General features: G+C 41.5%; 1 protein-coding gene across 1 annotated transcript in view; it reads left to right on the plus strand.

The window, feature by feature from the left end:
- The window catches only part of IPO5 (importin 5), an 87,893-nt gene that overhangs the window by 26,239 nt on the left and 37,894 nt on the right, over positions 1–23,760 (plus strand). The window contains exons 9-21 of the mRNA XM_026646409.1: positions 913–1,000; positions 1,613–1,719; positions 5,342–5,466; positions 5,555–5,644; positions 5,721–5,894; positions 6,221–6,439; positions 9,407–9,490; positions 14,397–14,529; positions 14,627–14,748; positions 15,398–15,494; positions 16,631–16,803; positions 17,365–17,476; positions 18,506–18,561. Coding sequence (XP_026502194.1) covers positions 913–1,000; positions 1,613–1,719; positions 5,342–5,466; positions 5,555–5,644; positions 5,721–5,894; positions 6,221–6,439; positions 9,407–9,490; positions 14,397–14,529; positions 14,627–14,748; positions 15,398–15,494; positions 16,631–16,803; positions 17,365–17,476; positions 18,506–18,561 — 1,580 coding nt within the window. The remainder of the gene's footprint in view (positions 1–912; positions 1,001–1,612; positions 1,720–5,341; positions 5,467–5,554; positions 5,645–5,720; positions 5,895–6,220; positions 6,440–9,406; positions 9,491–14,396; positions 14,530–14,626; positions 14,749–15,397; positions 15,495–16,630; positions 16,804–17,364; positions 17,477–18,505; positions 18,562–23,760) is intronic.

The raw sequence follows: 23,760 nt of genomic DNA on the forward strand, positions 1-23,760 counted from the left end.
TACACTGCACATACAATTATCCTGTGAGGCAGAACAACAAGTGACAGAAGTTAGTCATGTTGTTTAATGGAAGACACTCAGATACTGTGGTGATGAGGGTGTAGCTATTTAGAAGCGAAGGTTCCATATTTACAGAGTAAACTTTCATTTTTCAAGCGCAGGGATGGGCAAGTTGACAATTGATGGATTAAGTGTCCAAGGTTCTTCATATCTTGAGCTCTTCTGAAAGTTCCAAGGTACTTTTGGTGGGAAAAGCCCATTTCTAAGGGCTTATATCTTGTTTGTGCAAAAAGAAGACAAGGCAGAACAGAAGGGCTACACACCTGGGATCCAAAACAGGTGATCAGGTTGTCAAGATGAAGATTAGGCCTGTGTCCATCTAAATATGTACAGCCATTGAGAATTACTTACTGGTCTGTTTGCCATATTTCAGTCAATAGCTTTTTTTTAAGTTTTCATCTATGCCAAGTATACTGTCTGTGCACCCAGAGCTGCTCATGGAGGGCAGGAAAACAGGGAAATGGTCTTCTGTAGTCAGTCATCAGACTCTTTTCAGCCAAAATTTGGAGGATTCCTTGTCAAAGCTTCCATAAATCAGTCCAAGCACATCTTAACTCTAATGCCATGTTTGTCAAATATTTCTAAACCTTTCAAATGGATTTTGTCAGCCTTTACTTTATCAATGTAATCTTGACCTTTGCAAATTAAAATTCTTCAGAAGAACTTGGTTGTAATTTATTTTTGGTAATGAAAGGGTATTCCTAATTTCTATTCCATTATTTTTACTGCATATGAAGCAAAATGTTCTGAAGAATGTCCTCTCCTAAACTCATTCAGCGCTATAGATTAAATGTTACTTTAGTGTACTGTAATTTAATTGGGATGACTGTCTGGTTTTCATTTTGTATTTAGTTCCTCAGATGTTAGCAATGATGGTTGACTTAGAAGAAGATGAAGATTGGGCAAATGCAGATGAGCTTGAAGATGATGATTTTGACAGGTATTTGACAAACCAGCTATCTCAATTAAAAGAAACCCCATAGCATACAGATGACATGGGTGTTTGCAAGATGGGGAGGCAGCTTGTTTGCATCCTGCACTCCCACACACTGCTTGTCCCCCACTACCAGCAGCAGCATACACATTTCTCCTTTTTACAGATAGTGGAAGTGAAAATAGAAGGCTTGTGATATAAGTTGGCACCACAACTGGCAGAAAATAATTAATTTAGAGGTCTAGAATTACATTACTGATGTCGGAAGGAAAAGGATCAGAAGCAGTTTATTCTTGGACAGGAACAATGCTAAAGGGGAGGGTGAGCAGACGTAGCAGTTTGTTTATTTATATCTATATATAGATATAGGTATAGATATATATCTCTTTGAATAACTAGCTTTGGGTGTAAATAAATGTTTCTTTATAACTGAAAGACTCCAAATATAAGCATTAAAATCTTTCAGCATTCAAACTTATTTGCTTGCAGGGATCATTCACATTCAGAGATGGAAAAAGTGCATTTCCTCATACACTTTTCGAATGAACTGTTGGACCTGTTGACTTTTTACCCTAGACTTTGAATTAATCATGACATTTTTTTAAACACTAACTTTAGCAATGCAGTTGCTGGTGAGAGTGCATTGGACAGAATGGCATGTGGCCTTGGAGGGAAACTTGTTCTGCCTATGATTAAAGAACATATTATGCAAATGCTCCAGAATCGTAAGTAACTTGATGCATTGTTTTAGAGTCTTAGCTTGTATAATTATTTTTGTAAAAGCTTGTTCAGCTACGTAGCGCTTTCTGTTAATTATCCTTTTGTATTATTAATAGGTGCATATAAAACTGTTCATATTGTAGATAGACTTGTAATTTAATTTATTTTTTACCCAAAATGAATTTCAAAAATCTATCTAATGTGATGAATGTGTTCTGCTTTCAGTGGTCAAGCATAGAGGAACTATTTTATTAAAAGTAGTGAAGTAACTCCAACAGCTTCCCTTTAAAACGTCAGACTTTCTCTGGATTTAGTTATAAATGAGGGAAAATGTCTGTTACATTGAAGAATTTTGATTTATATGGGACTTCTGAGTTTTAGAAATACCCACTGCATATGAGCAGTATGACATTTCCCACTAATTCAGTAGAACAATGAGGATGAGTTTGACTAGATAAAAGTGCTACAGATTGTCACAATTGGTAATTGACACTTCTGGCATCCTTTGCAGACAACACCAAAGGTTATTTTGGATACTGACTTCTCTTTTATCTTTTTTTAGAGACAGTCCCTCCAGTTTAGAGTTCGGGCATATTGCTAAGGCATTGTGAGGCAGTGTAAACTGCCTCTTCCAATCCTCTAACTTTACAGGACTCTAGTCTGCAGGCGTCTCAATCCTACTTTTTTTGCAAGCATTAAAATCACACTGATTTTTTTGAAAACGCATTAAGGTGCAGAGCTCATACATGGATAAGAACGAATCACACACTGAAATACAGTAGTAACCACTATGGTGGACAAGTTGGGTTTTGACATACTGATCCACCTTATAGTAGTATGGATCCTCCATACACCCTGGCCAGCCATCTATCTTCTTCTCAGTTCTAAGTATCCATAATGTTTAATTGTGCAACTGGATTGCTTATTAATCATATTTTGCACATTTGGGTATATTGCACCTTAGAAGGCATGCTGAATTTGATTTGGACAGCGAGGTATATGGGTTGAAGAAGGCCCAGATCTCTGGGTATCCTCTCCTACTTTAATAACATTAACACCAGTCAGAACACATCTGAAAGCCATTCTTGGTTTTTCCACCCCGATAACAAACGTTTTAGTCTCAGTAGGTAACACTCCACATCAAGGTGTACAGCCATAGTGTGCAACACTAGATGTGGTTTGAGCATTGGCCTGCTAAACCCAGGGTTGCAAGCTCAATCCTTGAGGGGGCCATTAAGGGATCTGGGACAAAAATCTGTCTGGGGATTGGTCCTACTTTGAGCAGGGGGTTGGACTAAATGACCTCCTGAGGTCCCTTCCAACCCTGATATTCTATGTTTTCTATGAATGTGATCTAAGTCCCAAACCACTAGCAGCCTTCTTGTGCTGTTCAATTTCTGAAACGAGTTATTCATTGTAGAAAACTACTTGGATACTTTGGAAACTGATTAATCCTTTGGTGTTCAATACCTTCAGAAGTGGCAGGTACTAGAGTCTTTATGTAGCCCCTTGAAGTTTGGGGGCTGGGTCTCATAAGAGTTGGAAGCACTCATTCTCACCTGACTTGCTAGTCAGTATGCCCTGATCCTTCCATTAAGCAGGGATGCAGCAATCTGGGTTGAGCGATAGTGACAGGTGAGCCACATGAGGCGCGTGCTCTGCTGGGAAGGAGAACCTGCTGCAATATTTATTTGGTGAAGTGGCATTGGTAGGCTAATAGGAGGGGAGGGCTCTTATTTGCAGGCAGGGAATAGAGGAGAGACAGCAAGGTTTTCTGATATTAAAACTTCAAAAACAATACCTTATTTAATCAACTGTTAAAGATGAACTACAAAGAATTTTTGTTTCTCTTTTTTAGAGATAAAATTCCAGTCTTTTCTCTCAAACCTTCCTTACATAAATTAAAGGTTGTAAGTTTTCTCCTCAGGTCGTGGGATGCCAGAATGTGAGCCCCAACAGGCTTAGGTATCATCTCTCCTGACATCACATGAATGAATGCATGCAGGCATGCATACTAATAGCAGCGAGTTGGAAGGAAGACATACAATGTGATCTTAATGAATTAGGAAAAAGCAGTGAACTTGAGCAGCAGCAAAAATAGAAGCACTGTAACTGCTGCTTCCCAGCATCCACTATCAGAACTGGCACTTTCTAGCCTAGCTGTATGATGCAAATCAGACTATCTTTCGCTTATAATGAAGCAAGCTGCAACTCAGATGCCAATCCATGGTGGTGGTGCATTGGTTAAGTTTGCAGGAGTTGGAAACTTTTATGTTGTGACTGTTTAGGGCAATCCTGTGAGTGGTGGGTTGGTAGTACACAATTACTATATTTACATTATCCTTTAGATTTTCTATAGTACAGAAGAAAGATCAGCCATCTAGACTACTGGGGTTTATGAAACAGTGGAGTAGTGGGAGTGGATAGTCCACTTTACCTCACTATAATATGTCTGACCAGAGTACAGTGGTTTAAAAAAAAAAAAAAAAAAAAAAAAGCCAGATGTTGAAGTAATTAAACATTTTTTACTTGACTAATTTATTTGGGGTGGGAGAGCTGCAGGCAGCTCTTTTCTCTGGTGCTACATAGTACTGTGGAGTGTATGGTACGCTACTTTACAGTTAGTAGCAAAAACTGACCTTCATACGATCCCAAACTACCTCATAATTCAGCAGATGTGTGTGAGTAGCATTAGGGATCATGGTAGTAAGAGCCGAAGTGCCCTTTACAAGTTGTAGCAGTGGAGACCTGGTATCACTAATTCAAAATTCTTGACTTTTGGTGTGAGGAGGAGTTTGTCTACCTTCTTCCCACAGCAAAGCAGGGAAAGAGAGAAGGATATTTGCCAGATTTGACTGTATCTTTCCTTGTATGCTTTATTTTCAAACCCTCTTTGTTGTGGTACAAGGAAGATCATTGTGGGCAAAAAGGTATTGCTAATGCAATTCTCCACTCTAAAGGAAAGTTGTTAAGGAGAGATAGAGGTCAGGTGTCAGTCAGGCTAATAGGCCAAACATTTTAAAAAGATTGAAAGTTAAATTCCTAAATCCATATTTAACCTTAGGCTTCAATTTTTTTTAAAAATTGGCCAATCCTTTGATAAACGTATTAGGAGGCTTGAATAGGCTACATGACGACATTAGAAAGTTGATGTGTGGGAGGAGGGGCGGGAGGGGGGGAATTCTTTGTTAGTCTTTAAATTGGAATGTTCAGTGCTCTCTTACCTAGATTTTTTTCTTTTTTTCAAACACTGAAGAAGAGGGGCAAGCACAAGAGAATGGAAATCACTGGTAGCAAAATGGAAGATGTCTTTTCCTGAAACGTTCCTAGTTGACTTATTTAACTATTTCCAGACAGTAGCACTAAGGATGAGGCATCAATAGCTTAGAATTTCTGTGTTCAGTTTTGGGCAGAAGGGTTTGTCCCCCATTTCCTCAAATTAGCCAGAAGAAAAGGATGTCTGGGTACATGCCGGGGTTGGGAGGGAGCAGTTTTGACATACATAGATTAAGTATCCAGACATGTTCTTTTACAATTTTAAAATGAGACCTTCTGCATTCCTGTCTTTCCCTATTCTTATTTTCCAAAATGGATACCTTATTTTCCATGTAATGTCTTCTTACACAGCTGATTGGAAATACAGGCATGCTGGTTTGATGGCTCTGTCAGCTATTGGAGAAGGTTGTCATCAACAGATGGAGGGAATTCTAAATGAGATAGTTAACTTCGTTTTACTTTTCCTCCAGGATCCTGTAAGTTTAATGCAGTTGATTGGTCAAAATTTGTCATTTAACTTCTGCTTTTATAAACACTTACTATTTGAGGGGAATGTTATTTCAGCATCCAAGAGTGAGATACGCAGCCTGTAATGCAGTTGGACAAATGGCTACAGACTTTGCCCCTGGTTTCCAAAAGAAATTCCATGAGAAGGCAAGTAATACACAATCGAAGATAAATTTTTGTTCCATTGGGAAACTTGTTTTGAACATAAACTATTCTGTTGTAGGTAATTGCAGCTCTTCTGCAAACCATGGAAGATCAAGGCAACCAGCGTGTTCAGGCTCATGCAGCTGCTGCACTCATTAACTTTACTGAAGATTGTCCGAAATCACTGCTTATTCCCTATCTGGATAATCTAGTGAAGCATCTTCATTCCACCATGGTGATTAAATTGCAGGAGGTATAATATGCTTAATGATTTTGGGGTGTCTTTTTTTTTTTATTGCTTTGCTAAAGTTTTCTGTCAAGTTTGCAAAACCCATTTATTATCCTACAGTAATTATTTGACTCTTGTAAAACAGCTGATATGAAATTTGCATTCAGTACCCATCAGTATCAAAAACCGAACATTGTAAATAGTGATATGTAGACTATAACAATATTTTATCAGAATTATAATCTGTACAAAAGCCACATTTGGGGATGGGACAAAATTTAATTGAAAATTGTAAGTGGCGTAAGTTTTAGAGACAAACCATATTTCTTTCTCTTTTTTTAATCCCAAAGTTAATACAGAAAGGCACTAAGCTGGTTTTGGAACAAGTTGTGACTTCCATTGCATCAGTTGCAGATACAGCAGAGGAGAAATTTGTTCCCTACTATGACTTATTTATGCCCTCTCTAAAACACATTGTTGAGAATGCTGTACAGAAGGAACTTAGACTTTTAAGAGGAAAAACTATTGAATGCATCAGCCTAATTGGCCTTGCCGTTGGTAAGGAAAAGGTAAGTCTTTAAGATGTATACTGTTAACTGTCGAGTCAGAGAATCTATTTTTTTTTTAAAGCCTTTCCACATAATAGTATGTTGCATTTCCTTCACTGACTGCTCAACCTTCAGATTTGTTGCTGTCTGTCATACTTCCAAGTTCCTTTAACGGGGGAGGTAAATATTTCAGCTGGCTTCATTTGAATGGTTTTAGTTCTGTGCCTCATGTTGGTCTTTTGTTCTGTATTTCAAAGATTACTACCTTGTAATTTAGTCTTTGCTAGATTCAGAAGTATGATATATTCTCCATAATGTTAGACCCTGATTCTTATGGATGGGCAGCTTTGTCTGACATGGCCTGATGTGTGGTTGGAGCTTTTCCTATTGCATAAATCCAGGGTTCTAAAAGGAAGATAAGAAAGAAGGCTTTGTAACCTTGGTAAAAGGGAGCAAATCACATTTTCTCTTCCTGTTCCCTGGCCCTTATTAAATACCTTTAATTTAAAATATTGGCATATGAAGCTTAGTTTGTTGTTGGGTTTTTAAAGCAAGTATCTGAAAACATTAACTTTCCTAGCTTTCCATGTGCTTCTAGTTGTGCCACCAGAACTGGTTTGCAGTTTGCTATGATTCTTTATGTAAGAACCCAGATGAAACTGACAGTGAAGTTGCAGCAACGAATTATGGGGCAGGGGGATGGGAAGGAGTGTAGGAATATTATACAGTACACTCCTATTTATTCAAATGGCCTAAGGGACAGCTGAAATTTTTGGATATCTGGGCATTTGGATAAACGGAAGTGCTGTTAATTAACAGGGCTATATGGGGGAAACTGGATTTAAATAACAAGGATTTTCAGATAACTGCAATTATATTGTATTCCTTGAATTGGGTGGATAATGTGGGGAGCGGCTGAGAACACAAACATGACATGTAGTCATGTTGCTTAAAGTACTACGAGAAGTTGCTCAGATAGTATGGTGATGAGTTCAGTATAAGGATAGAATGTGCTGTAGGTTGTGTGTATATTCTCGGCACTCAAGATGTCTGACATAATTCAGAATGTTTACTAGCTAGTGCTGCTAGCGTCTCCTGATTCTGGAGTGAAATCCGAATAGACAGGAAAAACACTCCTAGGAAGTTTGACTCCCTGTGTCTTTCTGTATAAATACTAAAAATTAGAATTATAAGTGCTTTTTATCTTCGTTCTCGATCCACTTCATAAAGGGGCATAAATACTATCCCCATCTGCAAGAAAAGAGAGGTACAGATTAATTCGTCTAAGGCCATATGGTGATTTGTAATAGAACTTGAGTCTCATGCCTCCCAATCCAATGTGCTCTCTGCAGTTGGCTTCTCCTTCTAGCTTTGTTAGAGCAGGGATCAGCAACCTTTGTCACGCGGCTTGCCAGAGTAAGCACCTGGCGGGCCGGGCCGGTTTGTTTACCTGCTGTGTCTGCAGGTTGGGCGGATCGCAGCTCCCACTGGCCGTGGTTTGGCCTAGAGCAGCAATGTGCTGGCCGCCGCTTCTCGCCGCCCCCCATCCCTCAGCCCGTGCCGCTTCCCACAGCCCCCATTGGCCTGGAGCGGCAAACCGCGGCCAATGGGAGCCACGATCGGCCCAACCTGCGGATGCGGAAGGTAAAACCGGCCCGGCCCACCAGGGTGCTTACCATGGCGAGCCGCGTGCCAAAGGTTGCCGATCCCTGCTTTAGAGCATTGGTTCTCAACCTATTTACCATTGTGGGCTGCATATGCAGCTCTGTGTTTTTGTGGACCGCATCCACACTATATATAGTACATCTAAAAAAAAAATAGTATTTGTTATATGACAACAATACAATTCAAATTGATATAGTACCTTTCATTTCAACACTGCCAAATATCTACCAAGAACACTTTAAATTAGCAAAATAAGTCAAAACATTAATTGTTAAAATTAATGAATTTACTGGAAGGATGGCATGGCATGGAGTATTGCCACCTTCACTTCTGTGCTGCTGCTGGCAGTGTGGCTGAGCCGAGCACCTGGAGAGCATGGCTGCAGAGCCTGCCTACAAAGATGGGAAGCCCTTCCTGGTGCAGGGGCCCCCTCAGCCAGGGACTGTTCCCCCCCCACCTCCCCCTCCAATCCCCAAACTCTGGGCTGGCACACATGCTTGCCCGGCAAAGACAGGGTTGCATGTGCAGGGCAGACCGGCCCCACTCAGGGACTGCCCTCCTAGGTACCCAGACCCTCACCTAGGGACTGCCTCCTGGCACCGAGCAACTGCCCCCAGCACCCAGACCCCCCCCAAGTCCTGCCTCCTAGCACTCGCCCCACTCTATCCATGGACTGTGCCCCAGTATTTAGCCCCCCCCATCCAGGGAATGCCACCAGTCCCCCCCACCTAGTCTCTTCCCCATGCACTCCTCCCCGTGCCTGCTGGTCTCCTACCTCAGCTGAGCAGCCCGCCCTGCCCACCTGCTACTGCAGTCCTAGTGCCGGGGAGCCTGCTCCAGTCGGAGTCACGGGACCCATAATCCTGTGGGGTGGGGGAGGCGCTGAGCACTCTGGCCTCCTGCTGATGCTGCTGACCCTGATCCTGCTGGGGGTGGCCTGATGCCACTGGGCCTGATCCTGCCGGCAGGGCTGATGCTGGGTCTAATCCTGTGACACCCCATTTTTGCATGCGGCCCCCCCACTGTCTCTGCACGTGGGGCAAGTACCCCTCCTGCCCTGCCCTAGTTACGGCCTTGAGAATATCACGTGGGCCGCAGCTGTGTGCTGATTGGCTGAGAACCACTGCCTTAGAGCTTGACCATAGCTAAGGTTCACATCTTCAGTGGAAGATTACTCAAGAAAATATTGCTGTCTTATACTGTTGTAGGAATTTTTACTTTTAAGTTAAATTATTCATTGTTTTTAGAAGAATTTATGTGCTTCAACTTGAAATAAGCGCTGTTTGATATGAAACTTCACATGTGGGTGTATTTTATTTCTAGTTTATGCAGGATGCATCAGATGTGATGCAGCTGTTGCTGAAGACGCAGACAGACTTCAGTGATCTGGAAGATGATGACCCCCAGGTATGTCAGAAGATGCTCACTTGTAACAAATATCTGTTGATGCCTAATATTTAATGTCCTTTATCCTCTTGCCTTTTTTATAGAAAATTTCTGAAGTGTCACATGCAACATAAAAGTGTGTAACTGCTTCTTAAAAAAATTAGCCGTTCAGATCTTTTTGCCACAGAACCACTCTCCTAAGTCTACTACAATGCATGGGATCTGCATAGTGTAGAGGTGGTTGAAAAGTGAAATTCCTTAGAATGAAAGGATTTGAGAATCGAGGAACTTAAGAAACCTGACTTGCAATCCAGGAAATGGAGGGAAATGGTACATGGAGTACCAGCATCAGAGTCTCTGTAATGGATAGTCTCTTTAGCACTGGATCCATTAACTATATTCTTATAGTGAATGGTTACTATTTTATTGTGGTTTTACTGTGAAAATGACCACAAATGAATTAAGATTTGTATTTAACTTCCATATCAAATTGCTCAACCTGTATCATTTTTTTTTTTCTAACTGGTAATACTGCAAATTCTACTTGAGATCTGAAAACCCAAGTGGCCATTTTTCATATCATTTCTACACCAGTAATATTGTAGTTTGACCATAGCAGACTAACTTGTTGATGCACAAGGTAGAATAAAATTTAGCTCTGGTGTGCTGCATTTTTTCAACAGCACCATTATTACTAAAACTTGCCAGGAAGAAAATATCTTCTCCCTCTGTCTGAGGATATTTGTAATAAATAACATTTTCATATTTACTGTACTGGTTTCTGACCTCCCAGGCCGAGATATGTTGTATCAGTGCCTCTTCTCAAAAATACTAGAGGCAGTTCAGAATTCTCCATGAGGTTCTGGTCTTAATTTCTTTCACCCTCGTACCAGATTTTCTGCCTATGGCAGTGCGAGCAGCAGTTCAACCCTATCTTATCTATTGTAGCCCTATCTTTAAAGGATGATTTTGAGACGGCCGCTAGCAAAATCTTTTTCCCACCCTATCCTTTTGGCTACCCTCTGACCTACTTCATCCATTTATTGCCCCTCTCCCTATGGCTGAGCTTGCCAATCGAAGCAAGCAGAGGGGCTCCATTTGTGACGAGACCTTTGGGAGATACAAGGAGAGTTCGGTCACAGCTACTTTCAGTCTGTGGACCCTTACTCTGTGTAAGTTCGTTGGGTCCGTTGCTTTCCTGCCATACTGTTTAAGACTTTTCTGGATACGTTTCTGTTTGGCAGTGTCAGTTCTCTTTGAACATTGGGACAGATAAATCCAAACTAAAATTTTACTCTTTTAAAAAAAAAAAAGTTTGCATGAGCAAAACTGGTATACCCACACTAGATAAACAGTTGAAGAGGGCAAAAGGGTCCAAAACAATCTCTGGCAGGTCAAGCTTTTTGGTTTGACCTTATTAGCTGTTTTATAGCGGTCTCTATCACCTCGGAAGCGTGCCTTGCTGAGAAGAATCATTTCAGGGTGGATTAGAGCGGAGCAATATTGGTATTACAGGGACAAGAGGAAGTTAAAGTAGTCAAGACAGGAGATGGCAGGGGATTTGCACAGATGTTCTAGCAAAGATAAAGGTTCAGCTCTTCAAAATATTCCCTAAAAGGCCATGCCAGTTGAAGAGAAGGGTCCCATCATAGCTTTTGTATACCTCTGTGCCCCCATGTAAACTATCTGTCTTCACTTGTCAGTGAGGGTTAAAAGATTATTTTGACTTTCCAGCAGTATATTAAAGATAAGCTGTTTTTGGTGGGGGGTTTTTGCAGCTCATTAATAGACATTGGATTAATAAAATGTTATATTTAAACCCCATCTATTTGAGATGCCCTCTTGTTCGTTCTTCCTAGATCATAAAAACACTACTGTTCAGTGCAAAACTTGATTAATTTCCTTGAGTCATTCTGTACCTCTGTTTTTTATGGTCTGCTACACTCTATTACCCAGTTACATGTTCTGTGTTTTGAGGTATTTTTTGTGGTTTTTTTTTTTCTGGATCTTGTCTCTTCATGAGTGTATCTGAAAATTATGTCTTTATAGAACCACTTAAAGGTAAAATTGATTTTTCTTTGCTTTGAGCTGCATTTTGTGCAGTTTGGCAATATATAGATAAAACATAGCAATTGTGTATGGGCAAGACCAGGTTTAAAACAAACAAAATAGCTGTGTCCTTGAGCCAATCATTGGCCTTTGAGTCAGCAGTGTTCATCTTGGGAAGACCTCCCTGGAATCCAACATGAAAAAAGCAACTATCCAGCATTTATACAGCATCCTCCACAGATGCACAGTGGACTGTCTTGGATGCCCCAAGCATAAGCTTTCTTGGCACAGTGAACCATGCAACACCTGACCCTTGTAAGCTTGGCTCCAGAGGTGGTATGGAGGCCCAAAATCAGGTAGCTCTTCATACAGCATGGTTATGTGGGAGTTCCTGGTAGTGACAGTCTTTCTTCCATTCTGTCAGATTCAGTGAGCTGATCTCAATGGAGTGTGTGCAGCACTGTCCAGATAGGATTTCTGTTGCACAGTTGGTGGCAGGGTGCATCCCAGATATTCCTGAACAGTGTCAAGTGTGGCATTTGCTGTACCTTGGTGATCAGTTTGTTGGCTGCATTCTGATGCTGGTTGTCAGGAGGATAAATATTGACTAGGACTGGTAACAAAATGTTTGTTGGCTTCAATGTGCTTGTAACAATTCTCATGGAACGATTAAGCTCTTTTCTGTTAATTTAGTGTGTGCAGAATTTAACCAAACTGGGGCACAATGTTCTCCAGCTGAATAGCAGGGAGTGAGCCCCAAATTATGCAGTGTTAGCATACTAGATCCCCAGATAGACCCTACCAGTTTAAGTTTTTGCTCTTGATGTTTTGAGCTACTTTGGTTGGGGGGGGGTGTGTGTGTGTGTGTGTGTGTGTGTGTGTGTGTGAGATCTTGGGTGACCTCTAGATACACTGGCTTTGGATCACATGCCAATCACTGACCATTCAAAAAGATGTTTAAGCTCAGGTTGGCTCTGAGCATGCCGTAAATGGAAGCATGTTAACATGGTCTTTGATGTACTTGGTTTTCATTTCCATGATCAAGATCAATGCCCATAAACCACCTGGAGATGGTATTTAGTAGGTCATTGATGGGTACATTAAATAAAGTTGGTGCCAGCACCAAGCCTCATGGGAGTCCATTCTTCTGTAATCTCCAGGTGCTGGGTTTTGTGGCCCAGAGCTACCTGAAAATGTCTACCTCAGGCCATCAGCTCAGTTGCCATGACAACCCATCTAGGAAGCACTCTTGACACTTTGTACAGCAAACCAGCGTGCCAGATGGTGTCATAGGCTGCTGTAAGGTAAAAAAGGACAGCTCCACTTTTCTGCTCTTGAAATCCATTCTCACTGTACATAGTGAGTGCTAGCATTTGGTCCAAGTGCTTCCATTTGGTTGGAATCATCACTCAAAAGTTGTTCTGTCATAGGCATAATTCTCTAAAGCATCATCCACTCCAAGAGTTTATAGCTACAGCTTGAGTGATATTGGATGATAGCTGGCTGCTGAAGAGTGGGCTTTACCTGGCTTTGGTAAAGTTGTCACCTTAGCTTTTTGTCGTATCTCAAGTATCGTTCTCCTATATGACATGGGACATGAAGCTGGACAGGCAGTGTTGGCTTTTCTTCCCATGTTGTAGTTCTGGTGATATATTTTCAAAAGCTGAAGGCTTTCCATGTGTTCATTTATTTTAGTGCCTTTCTTATTTCTTTCCTAGAGAATGTCTGGAAGTTTTTGTCTTGGTTCAACTGAGGAGAGTCCTTGTAGTGGTGCCACTCTTTTTTCTTTTATTGACCTCTCAAATTTTATCTTTGTCTGCTCTAATGATGTTGGTCAGTTAACTGTTTAAGTAGGTCTGCACGTTCTTTGTCAGACATGCTATATAGGCTTTTTGGCAGCCATGTGGGATGGTCTTGGAGGCAGCCTCAAAGATGGCTTTGGTAAACTTTGAGGAAGCTTGATCTATTGAGATGTTATACGTGATAGACTGTATATTGGTCAATGAGCTTAGTGTAATTATTCCAGTCTGCCTTTCTGTAGTTCCAACATAGCCTTGGACAAATAGTCAATATGGGTATGGTAACCCCTATTTGGATGAAGATGGGGCAATGTAGCTGTGGGGGGAATTTCTAAAGACCCTGAAGGTGGCTAGTAGAGGGCAGTCTGTAACTGAGATCGGGGGAGCAGCCTTCATTCCAGCAGGTAGAGTGAAAATTTGGCTGGTTGGTTAGGGTTATGAAGATGTAGTTAATTGAGAGAGATCCAATTTGTAAAGTCTGTCCCTCTTGGATCAGATTCTATATTGCTCCAAGTTGTGTGGTTGCTATTAGTCTCTAGCATAGATAGGTGGATGCTAGAGTGATGATACAGTAGGCCATAATTATTAGGGGGTTGGTACACAGCCACTTTAAAGTTTGTTGAGCCTTATGATGTCATAGTAGTCAGATGTAGATGGTAGACTACACATTGGTAAGTTGGGTCCTACATAAGTGGCTCAACCATGTTTTTCCATGAAGGCTGTAATTTGAGATTGAAACCAGATATTATAGCTGACTGGCAATAAAGGAATTAACATGGGTTTCCTAACAGCAGATCACATCAATGTTGTGGCAGGAGGCAATGTTTTCAAAAACCGAGTGCTTTGTGGCTCTTAGGCAATGGATGTTCAACTGTAGCACCTTGAGGGAAGGGTCAAAATGTATAGTATTTCCTTGTCTTTGTCTCTATCCTCGGTAATTGTGATCCAATAATCTGACCACGATAGATTTTTAACCACTTGTTATATACTGCGGTGCGTTTCCTCCCGTTTTGTTTTAATACACAGTGAAAAGGGTAATGATGAGTGTGCTAATGTGAGTTTTAAAACTGCTCTCACAGATATCTTACATGATCTCTGCATGGGCTAGAATGTGCAAAATCCTTGGAAAAGAATTTCAGCAGTACCTTCCTGTCGTCATGGGGCCTTTAATGAAGACTGCGTCAATTAAGCCTGAAGTTGCTCTACTAGACAGTAGGTTATAACGATTACTTTATTTTGAAAAATCTTTGAAATAAAAGATTTGGCAGCATTTGTAGAACTTTCTTTTTTTTTTTTTTTTCTACAACAGCCCAAGATATGGAGAATATGAGTGATGATGATGGTTGGGAATTTGTAAACCTAGGAGACCAGCAAAGTTTTGGAATTAAAACTGCAGGCCTTGAAGAAAAAGCAACTGCATGCCAGATGCTGGTGGGTAATGGGAAATCTTGGTCAGCTACTTCTTGCTAGGTTTCCTATGGAATTAAATTAATAGTTAAAAGTCAATAATGATTAAATCTGAATCCCATATATATAAGTATTTTATTCTTGCAGTACTAGGGTGTGGTTGGGCAAACTTTTTTGTGGCCAAAGATAACTCATTCATCCTCAACTTACTGCTTGCATTCAAATTTAAGTAGTTTTCATCTTTAGGTTCATTTTGCTGCAGTTTAGGTTTCAGAGTCTGCAGATGACTTAAAAATACGGAAACTTTTTTCTATTGGTCTTAAGTTCTGTTAACTTTTATAAAAATTAAGCCTTGGGACAAATGTAATGAGTGTCCTTTCAGATGTCAGCAAAAGGAGCCCTAGAAAAAGAATTTTCTGTCTTATGTATCATAAAGAATACACATTTAGTCTAAGATATTCAGCCACTAGTGAAAAAATATACTCTGCCATCTGGCTCTTTCCAGATAATATGGTAAAGTGGTAAATAAATGCATTCTAACGTGGCTTTTCCATTAACTCTGACCTTACTCTGGTTGTCTACTATCCTCCTTGAACATTTCATAATTTAAACATTTTAGTAGTAATGCTTTTACCTAGTGCTGATAACGTTAAAATTACCTTTTTTGTTTCAGGTTTGCTATGCTAAGGAATTAAAAGAAGGATTTGTGGAGTACACAGAGCAAGTTGTAAAACTGATGGTTCCTTTGTTGAAATTCTATTTCCATGATGATATCCTTTTTAATATAAAAGCAATAGAGATTAACTAGCAGTTTTCCTTCTGAAAAACTCAAAACTTCAGCTATGCTAGTCATCTTTCCATGAATATGGAGAAAGTAAGTTCAACAGTGTTTTATTCTAGTATCGGGAAGGTGTCTGTCTATAGCTAACCTCACTTTCAGTATTGTATAAATCGGGAGTTTAAATTTCTCCAACCTGATCCATTGCAAACAAGGTGTCAGTCCAGCAATAAATACTACTTTGACCAATTCTTTAAATTCTTTGTCCATTGGCTTGGGCGTCTAGTTTGAATACATATGCAAATTAGAGTTTGGGTGTTAACTTCCTAATCTTACAGTATGCACTCGCCTCTGCATCTAGTTCGTCCAACTAAAAAGCAGCACTGACTATCCCTAAATGTCTGCCTTCAGCTCTTGTCTGATGAAAAGCCTCCATAACATAACTCAGAGCGTGAGGAAGAAGTAAATAGGGTGGGGAAATGTCCAAAACAACGTTGCAGTATTATTTTGGTAGCTGTTTACTAGTCTTGCCACAATGGGCAAGGACAGTTTTTACAACCTCAATATTTAGCATATGTTGTTGTGCTTCTAGATCATAGCTTTATTCAAATTGCACCATTTAAAGGAGGCTGTTAGCTTTGGCAAAAATGTGCTATATTTAAATTTATGTATTTCTCCAATACTTCGGTGTCTGTCAGGTAAATAGTACAGGTACCAGCAGAGTCACTTAACATGACAAATATTTTTTATGCCTATCTTTCTAAGCTAGTCCAGTTCCTTTGGCAAATAAGGCTTTTTTGGTTCTTTAAAAGAAAATTAAATAAGTAAATGTAAATGTTAGTTGCAGCATGAATCAAGAAGCCAAGGAAATGCTTAGATAGCTCTTCAACCTTAGTTTACATTGTAAATCTTTAAAACTTTTATATAGCAAACATAACTTTTTTACATCCAGTCTCTTTGATTAAATGTCTGGATAGTTATGAAAATGAGTATATTTCCGCTTGGGGTGACTGGTCATAGTTTAAGATGGGAATTTAGTACCTTTTTTGTAGTATGTTTCCTGATGCTCATGTCATAAAAGTACTTCAGTTTGATCTCAATTATCCAGTATTTCCTTAATAATCAAACGTGTTCGTGTGGCAGCAGCAGAATCTATGCCTCTTCTTCTTGACTGTGCTAGAGTTCGTGGGCCAGAGTATCTCACACAGATGTGGCATTTCATGTGTGATGCGCTTATCAAAGCTATAGGGACAGAACCTGATTCAGATGTACTTTCAGAAATAATGCATTCATTTGCAAAGGTGATCTTTTTTCTTCATAGAACTGTTTATACCATTATCATTATTATTGAAAACTTGTATGGTTTTTTTTAAGTGTCAAGGAAATTTAGTGCTTGCCATAAGTTTAAATTACTAATACAGGAGATTTTTCCAACAGTTACCTATCATTTGACTATATATTTTGTTAGCTTAGTTTAATGTGACTAATTTTCATAGCTAATTATTGAAAATGTCTATTGAATCTTATAAATGTAGTTTTTTCTGGATTAGGGAACACAATTTTTCACTTGCATAGATAACATTTGTTTAAAAACATTAATACTGAATATCAAACAAAAGTCTAGAAAAAACGCTAAACAATTTTACTTATAATATGGCTCTAACCTGTAAAATGTTAGTTCCTTAATTTTATAAGCCTAGAATTAATATGAAAATTCTTTTAAAAAAAGTTTGCTATTTTGTCAGTGGTAATCTGAAGTATAGCTCTAGTCAATGTTTTCAACATGTTAAAATTTCACTGCCACTATTTGAGTAGTGTTTAATGTTAAAAACTTCTATTTTGAACATACTGTATTTCACTAGTGCATCGAGGTAATGGGAGATGGATGCCTTAACAATGAACATTTTGAAGAACTTGGAGGAATATTGAAAGGAAAACTAGAAGAGCACTTTAAAAATCAAGAGTTAAGACAGGGTAAGTTAGTGCCACCTTCTGTGTATTAGAATAAGTTTTATAATTTGCACTAAAAATAGCTCTCAAAAGCAGATTCTAAACATCTCGTATTGACTGCTTGTTCAGTTATCCTCTCCTGAGTTACCTCACCTTGAGATCCAGCAGCAGTAAGCTGAAACTAGATACATTCAGACTAGAAATGAGGTGCAAACTGTAACTAGTTATTGACCTTTGAAACACCTTACCAAAGGATGTATTCTCCATCATTTGAAATCTTTTCCAAAAAATGTTGTAGCTCAATCAGAAGTTGATGTAGAAATCACTAGGTGAAATTCTAAGACAGTCAGACTAGATCAGTGTTTCTCAAACTGGGGTTGCCGCTTGTATAGGGAAAGTCCCTAGCGGGCCGGGGCGATTTGTTTACCTGCCCTGTCCGCAGGTCTGGCCGATCGCAACTCCCACTGGCCGCGGTTCGCCACTGCAGGCCAATGGGAGGTGCTGGAAGCGGCGCCCAGCACATCCCTCGGCCCACACCACTTCCAGCAGCTTCCATTGGCCTGGAGCAGCGAACCGCGGCCAGTGGGAGCCGTGATCGGCCGGACCTGTGGACTGGGCAGGTAAACAAACTGGCCCGCCAGGGGCTTTCTCTGAACAAGTGGTGACCCCAGTTTGAGAAACACTGGACTAGATCAGAATTGTCCCTTCTGGTCTTAAATCTGTGACAACCTCCCAATCCTACAGCAATGACTGTTTTTGGTATCCCTTTTCCCTGCTTTTCTGGTCTATTTGCTTTTCCCAGACCAAGGTTGCCCTTCTCCCATGCTCCCTCACATATTTACTCCTAACCTGTTCAGTGCATTTTCCTTCCTTTCCCAATGTCTCCTTCAGGCACTCTGACAGAAGGTCCTGAGTGCTTCACCCTGCAACTGTTTCTGGGGTCCTCTTTTATCCATTACTGCATTTTTATCAACTGTTCCTGCACTTTTGCAGGAGTGGGTCCTAGAGAAAACATCTAAACCTTATAGTTTGCACTTATTCCTTTTAATTTAGTGAAAAGACAAGATGAAGACTATGATGAACAAGTTGAAGAGTCATTACAAGATGAAGTAAGTTATTTCTTTTTTTGTTTGTTTAAAAAAAAAAAAATTTTTTTTAGACACTTTCAAATTCCACAGAGCAGCAGCTATGTGGAGACAGACATTACACCACAGTGACATGCTGCTGAATTGAAATAAACAACACCAAATCCTTTGAGACTTGCCCATATGGATCCCCAGTATTGGAGAAGTGCATCTTTGACATGTTTCCTCAGAAGTTTCTAACAAGCATTGTCCATTGGTGCTACACCATGTGCTGGAACTTGAAGATATATCCTAACTGCTGATGGAACAGGTTTAGAGCAGAGCTTTTCCTTACTTATTTCCTCTTTTGAAGAGCTTTTCTCTTCTAAATAGGATTGCTTTTTAATACTTTTTCAATCATTGTTCTATTCCAAGTATTGTCCAAGGTTCAGCCCAGTTGTCCTGCTTTTTCATCTTCGTGCCTTTTGGGCCTGTGTGGTGTTGCTAACCTAAGCAACAGCATGACTCAAGGTCAGGCAGGCTGCAAGCCATTTGCCTCCTTCAGTGTCATCATATGTGTTGCTGATGATGGTTAGCTGTCATCAGTCCCTGGGTGGAGACTGTAGAACCTGAAAGTACTGGGAAGGAAACGTCTAACTATTTCTGATGGAGGAAGCTCCTAGGGTTTAGTCAACCAAGCCCTGTATCTAACACCCAGAACAGTTGACATTTTAAAGGGCCTTTGACTTAGACCTACTTACTGAAGATGGCTGCTTAAGGCCTGACAGAGGCAGTGCTGTAATTCCCAAAACTCTCCATGTTCAAAGGAGAGCATGAAGGTTGGTACTAAAGTCCCTCCAGTGCCAAGTCCTGATAAGCAGGGCTAAGAGTCCTGACTGTCTGTTTCTCAGTACTAGGACTTTCTCAGTACCAGGACATTTGGTCTCTAGCTGGATGAAGAAGCAGAAAAAGTGTATTGGTACATATTGGAACCACAAGTTATGCATCCCAATCTACCAGATCACTTCGCTATCAGAGTAAGATTTTCCACCTGCATTTCCATTTCAAGCTAACAGTTTAGCTCAGAGGTGGGAAAACTACCGTCCGCGGGCCATATCCGGCCAGTGGGACCCTCCTGCCTGGTTCCTGAGTTCCTGCCCCGGGAGGCTAGCCGCGGCCCCTCCCCTGCTGTTCCCCCTCCCCCGCAGCCTCAGCTCACTGCGCCACCGGCGCAATGCTCTGGGTGGTGGGGCTGCGAGCTCTTGCTGAGCAGCGCAGCTGCAGAGCCTGGGCCTGACCCAGTGCTCAGTGCTGCGCGGTGGCATGGCTGGCTCCAGCCGGGTGGCGCGGCTGCCTCTCCTGGTGCTCTGGATGGCACGACTGTAGCGCTGCCAGCCACCAGTGCTCCAGGCAGCACAGTAAGGGGGCAGGGAGCAGGGGGGGTTGGATAGAGGGTAGGGGAGTTTGGGGTGGTGGTCAGGGGGGTCGGGTTGTGGATGGGGTCGGGGTGGTCAGAGTGGGGAATGGGTTGAATGGGGGCAGGGGTCCCGCGGGGGGGGCAGTCAGGAATGAGAGGAGGTGGTGGTGGGAGGCAGTCAGGGGCGGGGGCTCCGGGCGCTGACAGTGGAGCGGGAAAAGTTGGGGGTTGGATAGGGGCCGGGGCCGGGCCACGCCTGGCTGTTTGGGGAGGCACAGCCTCCGCTAACTGGTCCTCCATACAATTTTGGAAACCTGATGCAGCCTTCAGGCCAAAACGTTTGCCCGCCCCTGGTTTAGCTTCTGGGTTATTTGGGCACTAGATTGGGAACTCTGCAGAGAAGTCCAAAAGATTATATTGGAAAGCAGGAAACATTCTACATGGAAAACTTTTCTTTGAATGAAGTCATGGAAAGATTCTACTTTCTTAGAAAAGAATGGACTAGAAGTGGTCCTCCATCCTTTCTGATTTTTGAGTACTTAATAGTCAAAACTTTAATTGAGTTCACTGTTCATCTAGCTGCCAGTTCAGCTTTTCACCTTTTCAAAGCGTGGATCATGAATTTTAATTCATCTTGTGGTTACAAAGCTTGTTCTGCATTCTCCCTCCAGTGTATGAATATAGTCTTTGTTCTGTTTCTACAGTGCCTAGCATAGTAAGATCCTGGTGCATGATTGGGGATCAGAGATGTTACCACAGGATCAATTAATTAATCATACTAATGCTCATAGATCCACTGTTTTGAGCTTAGGGGCACATCACAGTTTTAAAAGTTTCCAAAATGCGCCTTTACAATGTCTATATATAAAAAAATGCATTATTCCTACTTTGCGCTCCAGACACATTTATGAAAGCCTTATTTCCTCAATTTGTCCTCCTAGATCTGTGCCCAGTTTGAGAGCAGTCCTGCAGTGACTTCAGCTACTAATTTCTCACACACCACCTGGAAGGTCATAACTGCTTGTTAATTTCCAGAACTGGGGAGCCATATGAGCAGTTCTTGAAGGCGAAAAAGTGGTGTCTTACCCTAATGACTGATTTTTGGAAAATGTCCATATGGATCCACACATCTCAGCCCATTCCAACTAGTCTCTCTTGTTCGGGCTATTCAGTTAATTGAAGGAACTGAGAGTGGTTGGGGTCCATGCCCTCTCTTAAATTCTCACAACTAAACAATGGGATGCAAGTGGTCTCATTAGACAGTACTTGATAGAAGTTTCCAAAATCATGTGCCAGGGATGCACTTCTCCCAAGAATATGGATGGACATACATGGTTATTTTGAGAAAAATCAGCTACTGTACATAATCATTCTGTGATGTACGAAATCTGTAAGGGAAATATTTTAACGTTCAGCATTGCTATATTTTCATACCTACTGAAATTCATTGGAAAGCAAATGTGAGTTACGTTTACTAAGAGTTACTGCTATACACCTTGTCATTTCAAAATGTATAGAACACTTTTCTTTTTACCAAGAAAAATAACCTGACGTAAAACTGTTCCCATGAACTTGTCATGAGAGGAATGACTTAAATAGAGTAATCTTACTAAGCGCATTAACTTTTTCTTTGAATAGTGTCCCTATGGTTACTCCACTTCAGGATGTGTGCGTGCCCATACGCTTTTGATCCCTGGGTCCACACCTGCATCATAGATATCTTTGGTCTCTGGTGAATGGGTGGGACAGATCTGCCGCTGCTCCAGTTGTTTCTCAGTTGCCTGTGGCTTGAGACCGAGCAGTGCACTGTTAGCTGTAGCTAGCCAGTGACTTGCTGCTCTTATTGTTTGTTCATTCTGTCATTCTTTTATTTTATATATTTTTTTGAATTTGTTTATTTAACACAGCTTTGTGCTTTTGTGGAGTTCCACCTTTCCTTCTTTTATTTGCCCAATCTGGGATATTTTTATTCTCTCAGCCCTCAATCCACAGCCACAAGTAATGAGTTATGCCAGCGGTTCTCAAACTTCATTGCATCATGACCTTCTGACAACAAAAATTACTACATGACTCCAGGAGCGGGGACTGGAGCCCGAGCCCCACTGCCCTGGGCTAGGGGGCCAAAGCTGAAGCTCAGGGGCTTCTGCCATGGGCAGGGGACATGTAACTTTAGGCCACCTGCCCAGGGCTGAAGCCCTTGGGCTTTGGCCTGGGCCCCAGTAAGTCTAACACCAGCCCTGGTGACCCCATTAAAATGGGTTCCTGACCCACAGTTTGAGAACCCCTGAGTTATGCCCAAGATCCCAGGCTTCAAACTCTTCCAGGCCTGCCATAGGCCTTTTCCTTGCAGTGACAGGCATTCAGTATGTCTCCACTGCCTGGGAGAGACTCGTGTCCCCGCCAAATGTACGATCTACTCAGGAGTTAAAAGCGGATCAAAAAAGTTGGAGATCAGACTAAAACTCCTGTTGATGGAGCATTCTTTGAGACCCTGGGGTCCAAACCACCAGCTTATACATTGGATTTGGTTGTTCAGAGCGGCCTGGTGCATCACAGTTGCTATGGTAAGCAAACCCTGGGGTCCTTCAGAACCATCCAAACTCCAAAAAAAAAAAAGACCCCATTTTACAGAGCAGGATAAGAGCAAGGAAAAGTCTTGATCTGTTCCAGGACTTGAAGACAGACTCAGGAATTGGTGAGGCTCTTACCCACTCTGGTCACAAGACTGCAGCATCAGCTAAAAAGACCACATTGCATACTGAGAAGCCATTGGTAAACAATCTAGAGTGGTGTCAGCACTGAACTCCGTACCTTCAAAGCAAATGGATTTTAAAGCGGAGCTGAAACTGTTGTTGATAGTCTTATGTACCCAGCTGAGATGGGAATATGGATTGCACTTCAGTACCCTCTCCTGTACCACACTATATATACTGAGTTCCAAGAGTCATTCTCCAGATTCTCTGGTGCCATCCTGGCTCCTTTTCCATGAGGACCTTCAGATCCTGGAAGAACTCAAATTGCTTTTACTGAGGGATACTGAAAGAGTTCTTGCTGGTACCAACTTATCTTCTGGAGTCCACTTACCCTCCAGTCCTGCCATCTACAGTAACTCATCCTCTGGTACCAACACGGTCAATGCCTCACAGAATTTGAGGGTACTGAGAGGGACTTTCAGCTGGTACCCCTATCCTTCAATACAGTCTTGCTGCCCAATTGAGTCTTGGCCTCCAGATGCAGTAACCAGACCCTTTCCAGTCACCAGTACTGACTTGACAAACTGCTGGTACCAGTACCACTTGCCCCTCCGATGGTCACTGCGGCGGGCACTTCATCTGATTCAGAGGTGTCCAAGGCTCCTCCACCTTTCTGTTCTAGCCTCCCTCCCTTAAGGTACACCCCAAGGAAGAAATTACACTCAGCAACTTTGGGGTCTTGCCCTCTTTCCTTATGCCCCATGAGAGTTGGCTTATTGGAACCCAAGGGCCCCTTATGGTGATCAGCTCTACAGGGTTCCTTCTTGTAAGAGGGCATGCCAAGAACAACTACTGACATCCTCAGGTCCTGCTCCATAGGAGGAACTTAGAGGAGCAAGAGCTGGCTGGAGAAGCAGAAATACCACCTTCCCACAAATCCTCTTCCTCACTAGATGAGGCTGTTATGTCTCCCTCACCATCTTATGCTGATAATTTCAAGGCCTTTCAAGACCTTATAAAACAAATAGCAAAGAACTTACACATTCTGTTTGAGGAGATACAAGAACATTCTACATATATCTCGGAGCAAAATCACTTTGCCCATCAATGATGCTCTGCTAGCCCCAGCCTGTA

The sequence above is a fragment of the Terrapene carolina genome, unplaced genomic scaffold (assembly GCF_002925995.2).
Source record: "Terrapene carolina triunguis isolate 2854851 unplaced genomic scaffold, T_m_triunguis-2.0 Scaffold21, whole genome shotgun sequence".
Lineage (NCBI taxonomy): Eukaryota > Metazoa > Chordata > Testudines > Emydidae > Terrapene > Terrapene triunguis.